This window comes from Engystomops pustulosus, chromosome 5 (assembly GCF_040894005.1).
Source record: "Engystomops pustulosus chromosome 5, aEngPut4.maternal, whole genome shotgun sequence".
NCBI classification, from domain to species: domain Eukaryota; kingdom Metazoa; phylum Chordata; class Amphibia; order Anura; family Leptodactylidae; genus Engystomops; species Engystomops pustulosus.
The window spans coordinates 57,072,417-57,095,319 of record NC_092415.1 but is presented as its reverse complement, the minus strand read 5'-3'; the positions used below and the strand labels follow the sequence as shown (position 1 = coordinate 57,095,319).

Below are 22,903 nucleotides of genomic sequence, written 5' to 3'. Positions count from 1 at the left end.
TTTGTATTGCCTTCAGTAGGGAACACAGTAGGGAACACAATCTGTGACTTCTGGATTTTGTACAAATACAATTCTCAGTCTAGACTTAAACTTATCAAAGTGGCTGATGTTGAATAATAAATCTGGCTAAATTTAAGACTCTACTCTGCTGTACATGTCCTACCTGTAGAAAAGTTTGGTGCTTCAGCACTTATTTGGCACACAGCTTTGCAACAATCCTTTGTTCACAAGTTAAAAATTATCTAAAAACTTAGATACACTGGTGCCTTTGGAATTGTAAAATTGCCATTTCACAGTGGTTGTATAGTCACAGGCCATGCGTTCCTCACTTAAAATTTTGTATCTATTAATTAAAATGCACACTTTTCCCTAAAGGCCTATAAATATAAGTAAATTGCAGCCTTATGATTGGCCCATCTACTGAACCACTATTGGGATTTTTTTTTTGCCATGGGCATTTTCTGGTTCATTGACCCAACTGATGACCAGTAATCTGTAGAAGAACTTAAAAGCAAGTGTCTGATATTGCTGCAGCACACCCACAGGTGAAACAAAGCATTACACTGGGCTTATTGAAATCAATGGTCTGTCTGAACTTATGTGCCTGGTACTCCATGCTAATAGATGCACTCATTATCAGTCATTCTTGGCAGGCTTATAAATAAGGGTCTTAAAACGGGGAACACACCCATCTCTACTCTGCTATAGCCTTCATTCCAAAACATCATCATTATTATTTAGAGCCACTATCATTATTAAATAATAGTGCCGGAAGTTTGAAGTTCGGGCCCAGAATATATACTACATACTACGAATAACAAAATTAGTATTCATTTGCCAGGGAAGAAAAACCATAAAAGCAAACAGGCTAACTTAGCAGCAGCATCTGTAAACATCATAACAACAGCAAAAATCAAGTAATAATTCTCAACGCATTTACTATAAAATAAAGCATTTAAAATCACATAAGACATTACAGCAGCGCTGCACCAGAACCTGTACAATAAGCCCCTCAGTAGCTTATTAGAGCATTACGAGTGTTGTCAATAGAAAAATCGATTTCACCAAAGGATTTCTAGCCCTCTGCAGTATTAAAGAATTGACATATTGGATTGAAGGCATTACTCCTATGCAGAAGGAGGAATTTCAGGAGGGTGTGTAGTAGTCACTAGAGATAGCTGCAGGATTCTTTTGAGAACATCTACACACAGAGACGATTGCCTTTATGACTGCAGGATATGTAGACTGTCCACCTATTGGGCTCACAATAGGATTTTCTTAGGTGGAAAATATTAAAAAAAACAAAACAGAAATGAAGTTTGCTGAGGGCAGGCTTTGTCTTATCTGCAGCAATCCCCCTACACAGAGGCGTAATGAAATCTGCAGCTCATTTATTCCCTGGATTTTGTTATTCTTTGCTCTGGTTCTATTAAAATAGAAAATGCCAGGTTAAACACTAGATGTCAGTGTTTGAGCAGCTCTTCCCCTTGGCGAACTTCGAGAGGTAATAATAACCATAATGAAGGGTGACACTTGCATCACTTTTGTGTTAAAATGAGATAATAAATTGTTGTATTCGTAATTCAGTTCCTATAGTGTTGTTAAGATGGAATATACTTACTGATTTCAAAGAAAAAAGATTGATAGAGTAATATAAAAACTAAATAGTTGGATAAAGAAAGATAGGAGATAAATATACGAGTTAAATGGTTGGATAAAGAAAGATACGAGATGGACAAATGATAGAACAAAAATATATGAGATGGATAGAGGATACACATATATAGAACTAAATGGATTGGATAAAAAAGGTAAGAGATAGATCATTGCAGAGAGTTGTAACAAGGCCATGTCTAAGGAGAGGGAGAGAGGGTGTATGTATGTATAACACATTATATGTGTGTGTGTGTGTGTGTGTGTGTGAGATATATATATATATACACACACACATACACACATCCTGAATGTAACATGGCATAACACTTCTTGCAAAAGTTTTTTCTGAATTTAAAACACACAATGTAATGCTCTTCATACTGTACACTTCCAGCTCTACTACACATACATACTGTTTATGGACTCCCCAGCTAAAAGTCTGTGATGCAGTATGGAGACAAAGCCATAGAATCTGTCCCCTAGGTTTCTCAGGCCTTTGTGTGTAGCCCCTATTAGAAACAATACCAGAAAGAGCTACACAATTTCATCATTTTTGTATATTAAGACCACATTGCATTCAAATGTAATTTATAAAATGTATATCATAAGAAGTACACTCTGTATCTGTAGATAGTTTATGTAGTTTCATGGTTTAAGAGGTTTTCCAAGCATAAAATATTGATGATACATCAATCAATATCAGATTGATGAGGGTCAAAAACCTGGCATCCCCATAGATCAGCTATTCTTAAAGCAGATAAACAGAATGTAGCAGGAAGCAGACAGCTCCATTCTCGGTGTAGTGGTCAGACAAGGTTAATTCACATCGGCCCCCATTCATGTCAATAGAAGTTTAGCTGCAGTACCTTGGTTCCCCCACTATACTTGGAATGGAGTTGCAGTATTCTTGTTCCAATCTCTGTATAAAAGCTGATAAGAACAGCTTATCCGTGGGGGTGCTATGTGTTGGACTTCTATCTAACCACAGGACAGGCCATGAATATATTGAGCCTGGAAAGCCCATTTTGATATTTGCTTAGGATAAATTGGCAAATCAATGAGAACTTTAAAGTTTACCTGTAAAACAGACGGGACATTTGAACGTGCCTCCCATTCCTTCAAAGCTGTGCTCAATAAGATGACACTGGAGTTTTGCTGGGGAGTCAAATGACTGGCTGCAAAGCTTGCACTCATGGTTCAGACCTTCATCTATAACAAAAAAAAATTAAATTGAGTATTAAATAATATGACAAAACTGCATATTTATCATAAGAATTACATGAATAAACATGGAATGTGAAAATAAATTTTATACATGTGCAAATTGTTACACCTAAGAAGTTGCATACAGCTGACATCCATACTAAATGCATCCGGTGTGCTAAAATTCTACACAACTTTCCTCCCACAACACATGTGCAATCTCGTTACCAAGCAATAGGATTGAATTTGAGTGTGTTACAAAGGGTTTTCAAGGAACTTAAGAAATAAAAACTATCTTTGGATTAGGACATTAACAACAGAAGAGTAGGGGGTCCAATTACTGGCAGCTCATTGTAGGGTCTACCTCTCACTGGAAACTAGGGTCAGAACGGTTCAATGTTGGGTTTTTTGCCACTTGCGGTACTAAATGACCGTTCTACAGTCTCCTAGTATCTGTCTCCAGGGGATTCCCCAGAGGAGACATTAGGCGGGGAATCCTTTTAATAGATATGTCGGGTTAGAGCAGAGCAGGGACCACGTCATCAGGGAAATACCACCATCTGTCCATATATGGCGGCGTCTCTATATCTCCCAGGGCTTCCCCAGACACAAAGGGGAGATTAATCCCATGATAGCGGCCCACTGGGTTGCTGGTTTTTAAGCAAAAGTACGCAAGGTCCAACCGCCAGATGCATCAAGAGGCCTAAGCCGGGCCAGCGAGCAGAACTATGCCAGGTTGGACCAGGCGTACTTTGGCATAAAAACCAGTGAACGAAAGTTTACCAATTTTGCAAAAGAACGCAGGCACAGGCCCCCTCCTTCAAAGTTTTAGGCGTGTTACTTCTGTTCCATCACAAACTAAAATATGGGATTATGTATTCAAAAGGAACCTGTCATCAACAACTGGACTAACAAACCACTACCACTATTTTGTCAAACAGCATAAATACCTTCTATTTTGTTTCTTTCATTGCCCAGTGTGATGGCATCAACCTGAAAATCAACTTTGAAATGAGATGTAAATTGGTTGTATAAAGTCATGGAGGCGGAAAGTTTGACACTGAAGTCAAGGTGGGGAGCACTAAATGCCTCCTCCTCTGTGATTGACATCATGCTTCAGACTTCAGGAGATCTGGTTAGTGATGTCTCTGTATACAGGACCACCAACTACAGTATAAAGGGCTTTCATAGGAAGAGAGAGCTTGACTTAAAGGAAATCTACCATTTAGAATGGCAGGGGTAAGCTGTAAGTACCGAGCACCAGCTCAGGGTGAGCTGGTGCCGGTACTTACTTTCGTTAGTGTTATAAACCGCAGTATCGCAGGCTTCGGCGCTGCGCGTGACCGTGCGCTCGCAACATCTCCGCTATTTCCTATGTAGGCGCGCGCACGATCGTGCGCACGCAGCGCCGAAGCCTGTTCTGGTCTAGAGTTTTAAAAGTGTTAAAACCGCGATACCGCGGTTAAGTCTCCATCTCCTTCACTTTATACGACCAATTTACATCTCACTTTAAAGTTGATTTTCTGGATAATGCCATCACACTGAGTCAAGAAACACAAACTGGAAGGTGTTAATCTGCTTGGTAACATACTGGTAGTGGTTTATTCAGTCAATTTCTGCTGGCAGGTTCCCTTTAACCAAAACACTACATGGCAGCACAGAGAAGGCCTACCCCACCATTTACAGAGCCCTAAGTGTGGACGCAAGATAACTAGAACACTTGCCAGTCCAGGATTTATACATTAAGAAGGTCTGATAAGATATAACTAAAAGGCTTTCATTATGCAGGCTATGTAAACAGTGAGGATTTCTTCACTTAAAACAGGACATTTAGAACATCAACTTCTTAATCATTTAGGAATCTCTGCCAAAGACACCTATTTGTAATAATATTAACTGTTGGCGATGGAGGGAAGTAGTTAATCTCACTGTAAGCACTTGGCAAAACAGTTTAATAGCCCATCCACCAATATGTTCCTTTAACTACCGTAGCGCACATGACACAAATGTTGTAAACGTAATGGTATCTGCCTCATCAAGCTGTCATTTTCACTAAGCTGGATTGCTTTGCTTTCTCTATTTGTAACTAAAGATAAAATAACGTGTTAGCGGAGGCAGACCTCAATGGCAACTATACACAGATGTGATCTTTCAACATTAGGTAGCACCTTCCATTAATTCAGTATCATAAGACACTGACTGTAATTTAGAATGATGAAACAAATGATAGTGGCTTTGTATGGGATAGCAGTATAAGTGGCTTGTATATTTTGCATACACCTGTATGGCATACATGTTTATACCAACAGCATTCTTTAAACCAAAAGCGAGTACATATTACAAATCAGGGGCGTAACTGCAGTGGTAGCTGCCATAGCAGCTGCTATGGGGTCTACAGTATCAGGGGGTCCCAGCATCTGACCTGACACAATAAAGAGTGGATTGTGCAGCATAATATATTTATAACATAAATAGTTGTGTAACTAAGTTTTAGGACAATTTTCCAATTACAGATCTAACACAAGCCTGAAGAAGAGCAGATCTATTTCTCTACTGGATATACATAAAATTAGTACATCTGTGTACATTAATGATAAATATGCATAAATGTAACCGTATTAGTCAATGAAAAATATGAGTTGGGCTAGTCTGTGAAAGAAAAAATTATATCCAGACATATGTCACTAGTATCATACTGATGCCGCAGAGATTGTACTTTGCAAATCTACCCCATCAAGCAGTAAGCATGCAAGCTCTTATTGGTGGAGGCTGAAGGTGGCCCAAAAAATACATGTTTAGGCGAAGACATTTGCTTTAGTGATTGGTTAGGAGAATTTCAGCAGCGATGTATCAGACAGCCAAAAGGCACCTATATTTAGGAAACACTACATTTTTAGTGTCCTAAATTGCCCTGTAACACATTGGTCTGTGGCCACTATTAAAATACATTAAAATTACCTAGTGTTGAGTCCATTAGTGTAGCCCAAGTCGATGTAGTACATCCCGGCTTTATTATAAATTTGACACAAAGGGCACAAAGTATTGTCAGTGAATATATACATTACACCATTCAGTGAATGGATGCATCAGCTCATTGGGAATGATTTATCAATCCACTAGCACCAGGATCTTCCCTCATTGTCTGGTTCTTGGCACCCATACCAAACAGCTGCTTTCCCCAGGGAAGCCACAGCCAGCACTAATGTACTATAAGCAACATGATCAGCTCAAGTCTGCCATAACCTGAGACAGATGGTGACCTGAGAATAGGGTCCCTTACTATAATGCCCATATGCCTAAACTGAGGTTGTGTGCATAAAAAAAAGTGAATATAAATAAGGAAAATCAGCACTATCAAACAGAAATGTCATCAGATTCATTTGCAGGTAGTATAAATTATGCTTGGGTTGGGCCATGTAATATCTAGATGTTATTTTGAGATGATATATCTCAGACTCTTCCCTGAATTGGTTTAGATTCGGCATGTAATTGCAATGGCATCATTGGAGTGCCCCAGGCAGCCCCAGCAGACACAATGCAGATTTGATGTTCTCTTAAGCTAGCAGACCTGTCTGAATAAAGAGCTGTTAACCTGATCTAAATTCTGAAATGTTGGTGGCGACTATTAGGTGACTGGGAGCTCTTTCTTCATGTGTGATCACTGTATAACATAATGGCAGGGATGACAGGTATGCACAGTCCATGGAAGTTCAGGAGCCAGACATCATATTTTCTAAAACTTTTTACAGTTAGATATACAGTAATTTGAGTCTCGCAGGGTTCGAAGATACTTTCTAATATAATTATTAGAAAGTGGGGTTGTGATGTGCAGGTTTAAAAAATAAAAAATATTATATATATATTAATTATATTAATATATATATTAATTATATATATACAGGCAGTCCCCGGGTTACATACAAGATAGGGTCTGTAGGATTGTTCTTAAGTTGAATTTGTATGTAAGTCGGAACTGTATATTTTATCATTGTAATCCCAGCCAGAACTTTTTTGTCTCTGTGACAGTTTTCCCTAACATCCTAAATAGTCAATGGAGTGAAAAGGAATTGTACAGTAATACACTTCCTTACATTTTATTATGGCTGGGTAGGGTCAGATATTTTTGTTGTGAAATTATTTTATCATTGGTCTACAAGCAACCAACTACTTTTTTGTTAATAATAGTCTATCGAAGGGTTTGGCTTAGATATCATTCTCATTTTCCATGTTTGGGCATTCCATAGAACTAACTTTACAGTATCAAATGTGCGCTAAAATGTCCGTGTGTCAACCAGTGCAGAAATGTAGGATGTAAATGACATGGTGTCAATTCAGTGGTCAACGGGGGCATTTGTGTGGGTCACAGCTGCTGGATTTACCTAATCTGGCAAAACAGTAACTGCTTTTTGCATATGACTTTTAAGTATAGGTCAGCACATATCCAGAGATTTTACATACAATGGTCAGATTACGTGGTGGCTACGATTTATGCTGTAGTGTTATGCTGCAAATGGGATTTCAAAGTGGGGACATTCAGAGTTCACCAATTTTATTTTACAGTGTGACAATCAGAACAGACCTGCATAAAACCCAGAGAGAACATGTGAAAAACCTCCTGTAATTGTGTAGATAAAAACTGGGCAGGTGGCAGCCATAAATATAAAATGCTAAAGTATTAATAAGGAAGGAAGGAACATGACTTGACTTGGATATTGTACAGCTCAAAATGATTTCCTTGACTTTCATGCAGATTTAAGCAAATATAAAATCAGGAGGGCATAACATAGGTGAAAAAGGACTATACAAGAGGTAAAAAAAAACAAAATGCTCAACAACATTGCCTGTGTATTCAATGTGAACATCTTGCTACTTATATGATACAGAACTATAAAGCTGGGGGTAAAATTACAGCCTGTAGGATGTGCTGAGGGAAAACACGGAAAACAAACAAACATTTTTTTTGCGCTTCCTTCAGCACGGTTAAACTTATAATGGCTCATACTGTGCTGGCTCACTAGACTTTACTTTTCCATCAGTATCAGAGGTTGATAATACCCTTAAGGAGTCAGATCGTTAAACAAGAGATCACTTCATCAGGCCCTGATCTAGGCGCCCTAACTTAATGCTCTTTTCCCTGAAACACTGAGCATTAGTACAGATACAATCAAATGCTCACTGGCTATCTCACATGCAGCTGTTCTTCCTGAAGTCCATGGGGAGGCTTTCCTATTGTCCGATCAACACGTCAGCCATTGCCGAGCACCAATTTGTAGCGGTTTGTAAATCAGGTTTCTTTATACTTATCTATCAAGAGACTGTCCAGCGGGTCCGTTAACCTCAGATACAGTATATATCCATAGGCTAAGATCCAAAGCAATAAAATCCCTCCCGGTACAAGATAATATGCCAGTGAATTTACCAAAAGCTTTGACCAACACAGTAGTAAACAACATCTCAAGCAGGATTTATATTGCCTGCAGTCACTGTCAGAGTTACGGCTTCAGTTGTAAGCTACTTGCAACTTCAGGATATGTCAATTTTCTTGAGCACAAGAGCAAAATAAAGGAAAATTATTTTTAAACTATAACCTGGAGTAATATTTTGCGAGGAAAAGCAAGACATGAGAATGAGGGGTTAGCGGTCACTGCCTATAGTATAATGTGCTACTAATATGCTAAGGGCTAGTATATGATATGTAATCTGTACCAATGAATCTTTTTTGAACAAAGTTATGGCTCATGCACACGTCCATGTGCTCTCCTGGGCGAGCGCCTGGCTATAGCACATGGCCAGGTGCAGAAGAGATGAGGGTAACACTCATAATCCCGCACTGGATGCACTCGCCGTCAGTTTGCAGAGGAGGGAGCGTAAGTTGGACTGTCACTTCCCATAGGAGCCCAGGAAGTGCGGCAAAAGACATACAGGTCATACAGTGCTGAGACCCTGGGATGGAGGTTGGTGGGTACTGTGAGCCCTGCGGGCCCCCCCTTTGAATGGAAAATGGGGGGCTCTTTAACACAGTACCCCTATGATGGCGGCCCTGCTGGTAATGCAATGTTGGGTGAGCTGAGGGGCAAAATAGGGACTGTATATCACCTGGCGTTCAATGCACGTTTGACAAAGGAGGTATGGCCTGGTGAAAAGAGGGTTGACTTAGCAGGGAAAAGACTGTAGCCCAAGTTTCATTAAATTATATGCAATTGCATTTAAGTTTTGCTGTATTTTTCTGCATAAACTAAGCCAAAGAAAAACTGTAAAATTAGATCAGAAAGTCCTGATATAGTATCAAACTTTAACTAAAAGTATCCAAAACCGAGGCAAATAACTCATGTTCTAGCATTTCCTATGAACAAACCCTTTAAAGGGAACCTGTCACCAGCGGCTCCGCCACGACCAAATACCACAAACAGTAACTTTTAGAAAAAAAAGGCCTCTTATTGATGCCCTCTGTTACTAACGATCCAGTCATGGATGTGTAACTTGTGTCTAACTACCTCAAACTGTGCTAATGTAACACAAATTTCTCAGTGGGCACTAAGACTGTTGCTCCAGCACAGAGTTCATCCGACAGGACTTAAGGGATCCTCCTGCAGTCCTAGGTAGCCCAGGACGTGCCATGCTGAGGATTATTTTAAGTGAATCCTTATTCTGGTCTACCTGAGACTTCAGGAAAAGAAAAAAGGTGTGGACAGTGTCAGATCATTAGAGCTATTAGAGTTCCTGCTCTTGGCCCCATGATTCATGATGTTCCAGGGGCTCTTGAGGCAATCTCCAGTGGCAATCTGAATTTCCCCTCTTTCTGTCAACGATATTAGTGTCCTCAAGACCGTTGAAAGATAGAGGTAGAGAAGGGAGCAAGACCATTACTACTTGATTTGGCACTTTGCAATAAATAAATGGGTTTAGGGTTGCAGTTTGGGCACTTGGTCACAAAAATGTTTGCCATCATATGTCTTATTAGAGAAGGATGTAATGGTTATATGTTGTATCACAGCTCGGAGGGATCTGGTATGGTTTTTTTTTTACCAATGATAATTCATAGATTCATTCTACTCTATGAACCTTGACTCTCATTATGGTAAATATAAAGAAAAAAATTCCAACGTAGAGAGGAACAGCTGTATTCCTAGCTCTGCTAAAATGTAAGCAAAAGTCAATCTAGTGCATCTCTCAGTACTATCATTCCTAGAGCAAGGGATGCATTTCACTTCAACAACTGTTCACTTTCCTGCTTGGCTGCACTTACTTCTGTTGCTTGAAAGGGAACTACAAGAGCCACATGTTTAGCAGCGTCACGTTTCACTCAAAGGCACATGAATAAAGCAAGTTAAAAACAGCGGCCATACTGTATCTGCTGTAACAGCTGAAAATCATTAAAATTTTTACCTATAACTGGTTACTTTTGGCTTATTTTAGCTCAGGATTTTTATAGAAGACCATTTTTTATTACAAATAAGTTCCCATAGGTGGCTACTCCAAAGCTACTTTTATACGCTGGTACCCAGATATTTTTAACAACATTGCTATATCTTTTCAACAGCCCCTTCCACTTTTATTGGCCAAGTACCAACCCATAAGGCCTCATGCACACTATAGTAAATCAGGGCTGTGAGCAAGCAGCAAAAATGGCAGCTAGATCATGGCCCCCATTCAGATCTGTTGTACATGGTCATAGTGCAGTGTCCACATTGTGTCTCACCACAACATGAACGAGCTGGGTGGCCTCACTGCAAATTATAGAGCAGGTCTTATTCCTGTCTGGATTTGTGGTGTGGCCACTCATTAACAATGAAGATGGGAGGGACGAGTGAGCAGTGCTCACCCCTCCTATCTCCACCCAGCCAAAACAGGATGCATACTTTCCCCTCTTTGCCCACCTTTGTGCGCATCATGCCTAAATGTGTATGACATCAGCACTGAGGCTCATGACACAGCATTCTGTTGCAATGCACAGAAACCTCTGACTGATTTATTTGAGGCATCTGTGACCACTAGAGCTTTCCATAACTATGTACACATTGGCTAGCCCCAATTGCAATGTGGACTATCATTTCATTGTATATAATGTGATCACTAGAGCTTTGCCAACTCTTCTGTGAGTCTCAGTGGTCTTCCTTTTAATCCAAAGACTCTGCTAAGTTTCAGAAGAGTTGAGTAGCCTGGAATACCCTACAAGTCAATATCTAACCAGTTAAAGAGTTATGGATTAGGATTTCTTTGCATGGATAATCAGGAAGGAGAGATTTTCCCTATACCATTGGCCCTCAATCTACTTTCAAACATGGCATCAGCAGCAAATTTTCCTTGGACTGGCCCCCACATAGTATAATGCCCCCTTTTCTGTAGCCCTGCATACAAATGATAAACGAAGCCCCCGGGAAGAGGCATATCTACCAGCACACACTATATGACCTCATACAGTGTGCGTGGGAAGAGCAAACAGACATGTCCCTACCTACGCTACTGCACAGGATGCCTTCGGAGAAGAGGAAGAAAGAGCATGGGAGGGAAGTACTGATATTTTTTATTTTATACAATGAGGATCCCTGCTACTGCTAATGGACAAATATATTAGTGAGGGGAGGCTGCTGCTGGACATTCCTGAGTGAAGGCTGCTGCTGGACATATTATTCATAAGGGGGGTTGCAAAACAAGATCTTAATAAGTGAGTCTGCTGTTGGACATTACGTATAAGGTATATTATTATGGTGCTGTGAGTATATGTCAGTGTAGCTTTTATGCGTATTTTCAAGTGTAATGTGCAAGAATGGGGTGGCAGCATGATTTTGGGTATATGAGGGCCCTTTTGCAAAGTTTGCATCAGGGCCCACTGGTGTCTTTTTACGCCACTGCGCTCAGGACAAGGTGTTCTATAGCCAGTCTTATGCTGCTTCCCTGTCCTAGATCAGACACCAAAAAAGAAAATAACAGGGGTCCACATGGATTACAGCCATAGTTATATTTTGCATTGACTGCTGTGATTATATATATTTTTTTAAATATTCTTTTTATTGTACATGTAGTTGTTGTCCTCTAACAATCCCATTCTTTGCAGCACAGTTGTGAATGATCCCGTTTCTGCATGGTGATGTATAGGTATATAGGTATATAAAGAAGCCAGGTTATTGTGAGTACATATTGTCAAGGCCACTATACATATACTGGGTAAATTGGTTACGTAGTATTGTCTATAGATGCCTAATCTGCAGACGGAGTATCATATTGTAGTAGAGACACAGCTGAGTAGTCTACACTATATTAATTCCAGACAGCAGCGGAGTAGCCGCACAGCTTATGTACAGTACACAACTCACATCAGGTCTTTGTCTTCTAAGTCTACAGCAAGGGTCGGAATATTTTTCCCTCTTTGCTGGCTTGATGCCATTACTTGATGTGATGAGAGAAAGACTGCAGCAGAAAAGCTTAACTCTGCCAGTAGTCTGACTACAAGTCCTCCCAGAATTAACCCTTGCGTCGTCAGCCTTTTTTCCTTGCTTTTTCTTCAAGACTGTGTCCATTTGTAACACCGTTAGACATAATTTTTTTTCATTATTGTTCATTTTAACCCATATTAAGCTTCTAGCGTGCTTGAGTACAAAAAAAAAGGGACATTACAGTAAAAAGTAATCAGACATGAGGGGGATGGGGTTCCTTCTGGTTCTAGTTAACTTGACCTCATCTCACCTCCCAGGAAAACTGAGAATCTTTCAGTCCTGTAACCAAAGTCTGATGGTTGTAGTAGAGATGCAATGGCACAGCATATTTGGCTGCGATTCTCATATTCGGAAAAATAATGATCAATTCTCAAGTAAATAAAAAGTCACAAATAGATCGAGATTTTTAAACATTAATTTGTATATTTTTAGGAGCCCGGGTCCAGTCCACCCCCTGGGATTGCTGAGGCAACTGTGGATTTGACTTATATGACAGATTGAGAAAGCGTAACACAACTGTGCAGGGGTCAGGCTGTATTTCTAAGCAGTAAATAAGGAATTAAGAAGTAATTATTTGGAGATTCAGGGATCTTTACAATGAAAGACATGTGCAGTCATGCGGGGAGAACCCTCATCTGGAGCACACAAGTCGCAGGAACAGGCATCTGATAATGTGGTTTACACAAGACAATAATTGCATTTTCTATCTTGCTGAAATTAAGTCAAATAAACCAAATATTTTATGTACGATACAGGAATTCTCTGTGGACCCGGGGCAGATCCGTGTCGTGTGTGTGTGGCACATTTCTGTCAGCATGACCATCTCGGCATAGCTTTATTAACAGTGACTGCAGATTTTCCGGTAAAACTTGGACGCTCTCGTCTGTGTATCATTTTGTCTAAGACAGACCAGTAAACACAATCCCTCTCACTATAATTAGCCCTTTTCTCCAAGGCTCGGAAGTGAGCCTGCCTGCCGTAGATTTAATATCCAGTGCTGTATCCATATGTGCTGCCCTTGCCTAGTCCCAAAGCATATAAACTCCCCTATTAGCAGTCCTGACTGCTTAATTATGCAGATTTTTTTTTGTACCCGTCTGCCTGTAAAATTACTGTGTCTAACCTTTTTTTTCCCCATTTTTTTTTTGCATCACGCTGGTCATTGTAATGAAACAGACATAGAGGAAAGGGTCTGATTTGCAGTAATGGAGGTTGGATCACACTGACAACTTGTCCTTCGTGGGAGTTATGAGAGAAGTCAAATGCCTTTATCAGGCTCTCCCCTATCACTCCCAAGGTGATCTTAGTTTAGTTCCTGATGCTTTCGGAGTTTTCCTCAGGCTGTCCAATCAGCACATCCACTAGGGAGCCTGGTCTAGCTTGCAAAAGTCTCTGTATCTAGTTACAGGACCACCAGGGACAGTCAACTAACCACCCCCAAGCCTTCTGATGAAAACCTTTTCTAACAAGGCCGCCCAGCGCCAATGAAATAACACACATCTGCATATCCACTGGGTCCCATGTTTCTTGTGCTCATGGATTATGTATCTTGCAGCCTCTAATAAAGAAATGCAGTTCTTTGTTTAATGTTTATCTTGTGCTTGTTAAGCAAATGCTAATGTTGTATCGGAATGCTTTAGTGCTATTTGGGTTTGGGGTGATTTACTATAACACAATCTGCTGTAGAGTAAATTTGGAAGGGAAAAAAAAATTGCCATACTGGTATAGGAGAAGAAATAACAGAGCAACAAGGGGCGAAATAAAAGGCTGAATACTTTCACTTACTCCTATAAAATAAGACTGGCTTTTGTGTGTGTTATGTATTTTAATAACAGATTAAACTATGCATAAAAGCAAATAAATATTATAATAATTCATAAACATTGGTATATATTGTTCTGCCACCTTATAGGAAGTTAAGATATGATTCCAAAGCATTCACAATATGGAGACATTTAGATACTTATAGCAGGTATTAGTACAAAGAAAAACAAAACAATGGAACACGCTCTAAGCAGTGCCAGAGATGGAGAAGAGGAAGGGGTACTTTTATTATGACCTATGAAAAGGAAACACCATTTCTCACTGACTTACAAGATGTATGTAAGCAGGGAAAACCTTATATTACATATCATCTAAGCACAACAATTAATACAATTAGATATATTTCTCCTTGGCTGTTACGTAGTTGGTCTATACTGTAATTATTTTTTCCATTTCTTTTAGTATCACTACTGTTGGCATATTGTATATGTGGTATTAACATGCAAACATCAAACAGGGAATCAACACTGATCAGCTGTTGGACGAGACTGCAGCATTCAGACATTGGACAGTGGTTGTGATTGGTACTGCAGTTGCAAATGATTCATTTGAACGAGACTTAGCTGCAATAAGCCTTGGAGTGCTGCAACAAAACGCTGATCAGTGGGGGTACCAGGGGTGCTATATTCCGTGCCTATCCTAAGGACAGATGACAAAAGCGCAGGAATACCACCTTCAAGTGGTTGATAAAAAAAAAAAAAAGAAGACATCTGCCACCAGGATCAAGGATTGTAAACCAAGCACACTGACATACTGGTGTGTGCCCCCTCTGGCAAGATCTGCTCTTTTAACTTAATACACTTTGTTTTTACAAAATAAGACTTTTACAATTATGCAAATGAGCCTGAGAGGCTCCGTGCACCATTATCATCTATGGAGCTCCTCAGGCTCATTTTCATAATTATAAAGCCTTTTTTTTCAAAAACCTGTGCATAATAAACTTAAATAACAGCAAATAAGAGAATATCCTGTCAAAGGGGTCACACACCAGTATGTCAGTACGCTTGGTTTATAATACTTGCTCCTGGTGGTAGATGTCCATTAAGCTATCCCCTAAACACAGGATAGGGGGTAACAAGCTGATTGATGAGCGGCCGACTGCTAGGACCCTCACAATCTCAATAACAGGACCTCCAGTAGTCTGGACAATGGGTTTCATTCTCACTAGTAGATAGAGCAGCAAGTTGAGTATGTCTCCTGCCACTCTATTCAGTTGTATGGTAGTGTCACAAATTGCAGAGCACAGTGCTCGACTATCTCTGTCACTCCCATTCACTGTGAATGTGAGTGTCTAGATTGTGGAGAGCCGTCAATTTCGGAGACTCCTTTACTACTGAATGAAGTGGCAGGATGCATGGTTATCCTGATGGTTCATATATATAAGTGAGAACCGGACCCCCTTTCTTTGAATTGCTAGGGATCTTGAGAATCAATAGTTGGTAGAATCCCTTTAAAGTTGAGTATTAAGGAATTTTTAAACTCTACAAGTAAAAATACATTGTAGCAGAACATTGCACATAGAGGTAAATATATCATGCTGTGGCTCCAAGCTGGGGAAAAAAAAATTGGATAACACAATAGGATGCTGGGTTTGTGATCACAATGGTCTCCTTATTTCATTATTCACATGACTGTGGTGCTGGTTCTGCCAACATACAACTTTCCTATAATGATTCAAACAGCCTAATCTTAGCAGGTCCTTCCCAAATCCCAGTGATGATCCATTAAGCCATCCATGAACTTAATCAAAATACAATTCAGATCTTTCAAATATCACAATATTGTACATTTTGTGCAAGGACTGTAGCCCAGGAGGCATCTCCCTACACAAAGGGCTTAGTTTACAGACCAAACAGAATTGCAAACTAGTACTGGGAATATTCTGCTGTCAAATTTAAAATGATATATGTCATAAATATGCAAGATTTATTTATATTTGTCAGTCAAAACATTTAAATGCACATAGCCGGTACAAAAAGCAGACACAAGCACATGCATGGAGACTGACTAGCAGGCAGGCAGCAGATTGTGTTCAAAGGACGATTTTACAAACACAAGAGGGAGGAAGAAATACTCGGGAAGAACAAGACAGCAGCTCTTTCGACTTCCTCTTCTAATTTGATCATGGTAGGCACAACAGCTAAGCTATCACAGAACAGAGCATTAAACTTACAACACGGCTGGTAGACAAACTTCTTGTTATTCTCATTGGGAACCCAGAAATTATTCAGCACATTTGGCCTTGCAAACTGTACGGATTTCTAGCTGCTCTGTGTAACAAGTAACTGATAAAGTCTTTAAAGCCGTACATACCCCAGAGGAAGCATATGTGCCTCAGAGCCTTTAGAGACTGGGGGCTTGTATTTATTAGCCCCATGTATGTGCTATTAGTAAGTAGGATCCTATCTAGGAGGTTTTGGAATAGTCATGGATCAAAGGGTCAGTGCAAAACCATCGATGGGAAAATGAACAGTAAGACCTACCCTCTTGAGTGCCAAAACTGTAATGGGGCCCAAGTTGATTATATCAGTGGTATATGCTGCTGTTGTCAGTGAGTGTTTTTAGTGAGTGATTTAGCATCATTCTTTCTATTGTCTATTAAAAATTTATTTTGTGTTTGGGAAAAGCTGATAGGAAAACCATCTGCAGTCCTAGAAAGGTATAGATGACACATCATGATTCAATAATATGTAGTACCAAACACCAAATTCAGCCCTACTTATTTTCCCCATTGTTTTTAAAGTTGGAAGAATGACAAAGAACAAAAAATGAGGTTTCTGATGTCCACACTAGTATACAGGCTGACACTCTGATCATGTTTTTGTAGTAACATAAAACGCACAGCTTATGCAACCCGCTTCTTACTAGTCTTAGGAAATAATAATAATTCTTTATTTATATAGCGCACACAGATTACGCAGCGCTGCACAAAGCATGTCAAATGACAAGTGAACAGCCAATTGGCAGATGCCCTTTTGTCCGTTCCTTTCCTGGAGCAGATCACTGATCAATGATGGAAGATGGTTTTTTTGTCTGGCAGGAGCATTTCATGTCTGGCTGCTACAGCTAGAGAGACTACCGTTTGTGCAGTAGGCTTGCCGGTTAGGCCAGCAACATGAGAGGTCTTCTCTTAATTTGGGAAATTCCTGGACAATCCAGGAAAACAGGCGAATGTTTTTACTGTGCACTCAACTTTACATGTTGGCCTTTCAAACAATACCTCTACACATCTCAAGCATCATCCTGCTTCGAAGACCCCCATTTGAGTTGTATTTATTGAAATGGATCAGTCACCAAAAGAAAAGTCCATATAATCTGCATATTTGAGTGTTACGAAGCATTCGTCAAATGTATGTTGTTACCCAAAAGGAAAAATGTCATTTTAATCTATACCGAATATAATGAATTTTTTTTTAATTTTAATATTTTAAGATAGTAAATGAAAAGAGATATTATTGTATTATAGATGCAGCAATAATTCATCTGGTTATTTAGAGGAGGAACTTCCAGGTTTCTGGGCCTTTCTGCAAAATGTGTAACATGGTTACAAAGTTAGCTACAAAGGCAGCCAACTTTTATTTGACAGGTTTGTAAACATGTTTTAGGCCACTACCCAACACTGTCATATAACATCCTGATTTGCAAAATGATGTGAAAATGAAATGGGAGATTCAACCCAGGATTGCAAACTCATGATGCATTATCCCCTACACCATTCCATCAGGATGCTTGACTACTTAGATGCAGTGGTCATAGAAACCAAAGCATCTGGAGGTAAATCCTTTATTTCTGGAAGGACATATCTTTTAAAGACCCCCCATATCTGTCCTCAGCATATGCCCATAGACCTGGCCAAAGGCTGCCCGTTCACGGGAATAATATACTGCATATTATACAAATGATCAAACAATTGCAAGTCCCCATCAGAGGCCTAATGTGAAAATGTGTACAATATATTAGTTACTGCCATGACTACTATATCACTAGAAGCATGATATCTATCCTCCCATGGTGAATGTTTTAATACAGTCCATAGATACTATGAGATCTCACCCCAAAACGAAATAAGATAATATGTGATATTTTTTAATTTGCATTATGTAATTCCCTCAAGTAAATCTTCCTTTGCGAAATATTCACAAGGTCAAGATCCGCTGTTACAAAAAAAAAAAAAAAAAAAAGCAGCAAATAATAAAATGTGGATATGTGACTTATTTACTGCCCATTACCCATGTTTGTATGAATCCGCAACTACTTTCCCGTTAAAGCAAAAGATCAATTGACACTTAAAAAATTGTTCTTGGAATTCGATCACTAAGGGTCATAGGTTTTAGTTTTTCCCAAGAGGATTTGAGTCAAAATAGATGATGCATAGACTATTGACACTTTCTCAAATCCAGGCAATGGATCGTCCATGCTGTGTAATCCACTGCAGGCTCAGTCTGCGACTTTAGCTGAATTTTAAGATAAATTGTTCCAAAATTATTTAACTGAATCCCAATTTTAATTCTGCCACCACCTAACGTCATTTAATCAGGAATATTCCAGAAGCAGCTGGGGCACAGGCCAGCTGATACAGATCCTGTTATAATGCCATTAACCTGAAGACATAAGGGATAAACAGGAAGCCAGTGTATTCAGGGAATGTAACTGGGTGCAGATATGACTGTCCATGTTGTAGTATATGAGCAGAGAAATGCTTCAGTAAATGAACGTCACATGCTCCAAAAATATAGGGTGAGATATGTGGTCAAAAAGGAAAGTGGAGGAAAGGAGAAACAATTGTGGGGGTGGGAGTAGATATAATCACACAATGCACTTGTCTACAAACAGATGCTGGTTTATGCCATAATACCCATAGGACAATCCTTTCATACCCCAGTCATGCTTTATTTACATCTGCATTGAAGACTATTCGGTGCCTATGATTTCGGTCATATATGAGGGGAACAATAGCTCAGCTCTGTTACCTATATGGATAACAAGTAGAGAGTATGCCACACAAACATGGGACTCTCTAAAGTGGGCTACCACCGTACAGCTTTCCCTGCCCACTAAGTCAAATTGCTCTACAAACATCTAGATGTATTGAAAGTATCAGAGAACAGAACTGTTTAAGTTGCCCATGACAATGAATTTATAAAATAAAACTGAACTCTGGTCGCCATTGGCAATAAGAACTGTTCTGCTCTCAGACACTTCTAAGAAATCTCCCTCTAAAGTATCCAATGGTTCACTTTGCTGAAGTTTGGAGAAGCAAAAAATATGCAAATGTGCAAACATTTTGTGTTTTTTTTTTCTGTTGTACTTTGCACCATCAATGAGTTCACCTAGTTTACGACTTAAAATTCTTCTACTACAGAAAAGTTATCATCCAGCATCAAAAACAGTGTAGTCTAAGCCTGTCTAGTCTAACTATCCATTGTTATATTCTGGGACAGTTTTGGTAAATCTCCCCCATTCTCTTTTGTAGAGGAGAGCCAGGTTGCAATTGTGTGAGGAACCTGATGAGCCCGCGGAGGTCTACACATAAGGGCCAGTCCCAACCCTGAAAAATGTCCTTGTGACAACTCACAATGAACACACAGTGTAAGCAAAAAAAACCCCATGAAATAAAGATGTCCATTGTAATTGACCAAGACCTATAAAATTAAATAATCCTAAAGAATATGGGCTGCTACACTCATCAATCTTAAAATGAAATAACCATACACAATATATAACACAATATAGTCTACTATCCTCAGTGAGTTCAGACACCAAAAGATCACCACTCTTCTTACACTTATGCACCTTAGTCTCTGTTCTGGTGTTAACAATGAGACATACCTACCAAGCGCAGTTCCCCATTCCATACAATAGCCTCAATGCAAGCCACTTATAACAATGTATACTACACATGTTTTTAACAATAATACTGGCAGTCCTGGCAAGGAAAATCCCACAACAACCTTGACGCACATATGGGTCTCACTCTGGGAGGACCAACTTAGTGATCATGGTATCGGCCAAGCATTGATACTCAAATTGACACTCTAAAGAGAAAAAATCACTCTATTCACATTATTGGGGATAACTTGCTGTTCTGTGGGGGTCCCAATTATGGATCATTAGAACGGAGTCCATTGTACCCTCAAATCTCTATGACACTGACAGAGATAATTCAGTACTCGCCATCTATTGTCAGTGCTGTAGATATTGCATGGGGCAGCAGCAGGCATGTCCAACCTATCACTCCTTTAATCTGGGGTACAAAGGACCCTGTTCTCTTAAGTCCTGCAGAATTTAATGTGGCTGAACAACCCATTTAAAAGGTCTCAAATTAATTTCTGAGGCACAGGTCTTTAGGCTGACACCAAGCATCTAATACCAAAATTTAACAACTTAATATTTTTAATGGGAATATCTCGATCATTAAACAGATGATAAAGGGATGTTGTCATATTTTATGTAAAGAGGAGTCTTTTTTCAGCAACAATTTGTTCCTACAAATACACCATCCCTCTGATGTGCATCACTACTCAGCTTCCTGCATAACTTTGCACCCCATTAGCAAGTTGCTAATGCAGATTATTCACAAGATGTGGCCTTACAATGCAGTGTGAATAGAAATCCTGCCTTCTACATACAAGCTTACTAATAATGTTATCCACATTGTACAAAAACATAGCTAGGGGCCTGGCAAGGCAAGTGCCCATGGTGGGGGGAAGGGTGCCAGCAAGCTACACAGCCTTGGCCAGCAAATTTACATATGGGGTTAAGGGAGATACGGAATCTTTGCCCCAGGCGAAGGGTAGCTAGGCTTAGACGCAGCACATCGTAGTATACACCATGATTGGGCCCCCTCCCCTCTTCATAATATCCCCTAATTATAGCAAAGCAGATGTGTGCATCGTGCCGTTTTGTCTTCTTTTTTTTATCAGGTAAGACGTGTCACCTCACAGATTTAGATTATCATATTTCCGTCTATGAGAGATTAATGCTTTACAGAAAGCTCTGATAACTAATCAGGTATAACTGCACTTCCGTAATCTTAACAATGCTCACAAGTGAAGGAGGGGAGGAATCCTGCTGGATATCCCTTAGCAACCTGACAGGAGCCCACAAGGTCGGCGAGCAGGAACTGCAGAAAATTATACGGTGGGGAATTATCAACTAAATTATTTCTAATACTTAGGATTTTAACTATGTCTCCTATTTCAGCGGTCTCTTGTTAGTCATACCAGTCACAGAAAATAAGACTGATATGTCAGAGAGGCTTAAGAAAATGTACGTCTTTTATGACTCTCTGTAAAAAGAAGGCTCGGGAAGAGGATTGTGCAGATAATGGACGGTGTTTTTATGATTGCGGTGCCATTATTACAAGATCTAAAAGAAACTGATAAAACTAGATTCATTTCACAGTCCTGTGATGCCATGATTTAACAATTAACGGGTAATGGGGAAAAATTCTCAGCAATTAAAGATAGGATTTTCTGCGATGGATCGCAGCACCAAACATCCACACACTCCTTAGAGATAAGGGGCACGTCTTTCACAGAAGGCGCAGAGCTCTGTGTTGTGATGGATTGCACCGGCCCCAAGAGAAATACTAAGATAATGAAGCTATATACTGGAGAGACCCCCAAAGGTCCTTGTTGATTGAATAGTCTCAAGAAAGGTGGCAGGAATTAGATTTTCTTTAAGGAATGGTTAATCACTGCTGCACCTCTTAAATATAGTTACATGCGATACTGTAGGGAGATCAGACACATTTTATTTACAACAATTCACTATTGGGTTTATTTGATTTTCTGATGGGTGCTTGAAGCAACAACAACTACTGGAATTCAAGCAACAGATTGACTTCTGAAGGGTTTCTATTGATGGCCATTTCATAGGACACCCATGGATTAGGATAGTTGCAGAAGCTGCTATCTGAAAGGGTTTGTACCAACTAGGATAGGGGATAACAAGCTGATTATTGAGAGGTCGACTGCTGCAACCCCCACTGATCACAAGAATGCGACCCCCAGCTCTCCGGAGAACAGGAGTCCTGTTCTCACTAATGGGTGCAGCAGCAGAATGACAATGTGTTCTGCTGCTCCATTTAATTGTACAATAGTGTCGGAAACTGGCAAGCACAGTGCCAAGCCATCTCTGGCATTCACAGAAACAATGAGTTGGAGTGCCAATTGCTTTGCTCAACAATTTTTGGCACTCCCGCAAAAATGAGTGGAGCGTCAGGATGAGCATATAGTATTAGTTCACTGGATTGCTCGGGGTCCCGTTCTAGTGAACGGTGGAGGTTCCAGCAGTTGGACCCTCAGCAATCAACTTGTTACCCATATCTTGTGCATAACGGGTAACTTGAATTGTTGGTACAACCTCTTTAAGTTCTGTGGTGCTTCATTCAGATATTAGTGGGAGCCCATAGGTCCTAAACATTTGTTAAGCATCGCTTATTCTGGAACACCTATGGTAACATAACAACAGGCAATTCCTGCCTACAAGAAGGCCAGCCAATGCTGATAGATCATGCTATGGCTTATGTTTCATTCTCTAAATATCTATGGATATTTGAATACACATGGATCAGTCAACAGCAGCTTGGTGCAAGGTTCCAAGCACAAAAATAATTTATTAACACTTCCTGTATAATACATTTCTGGCTGGTGCAGTAAACTAACACTGCATAAACTGCAATAAAAGAGTCTTGTGTCATCAGCCAAAACTACTAGTTGACCACCCAACATGCCTCAACAGAATATACAATTACGCATTTCATTTGCTTGGTTTATACTGGC

At 39.8% G+C, this 22,903-nt stretch overlaps 1 protein-coding gene across 6 annotated transcripts in view; it reads right to left on the bottom strand.

Moving 5' to 3' along the window:
- Nucleotides 1-22,903, bottom strand: part of ZNF521 (zinc finger protein 521) — a 228,700-nt gene that overhangs the window by 28,569 nt on the left and 177,228 nt on the right. For all 6 annotated transcript variants that reach the window (XM_072152045.1, XM_072152046.1, XM_072152042.1 and 3 more), the window contains one exon: nt 2,734-2,865. In XM_072152045.1, the coding sequence (XP_072008146.1) occupies nt 2,734-2,865 (132 nt within the window). The remainder of the gene's footprint in view (nt 1-2,733; nt 2,866-22,903) is intronic.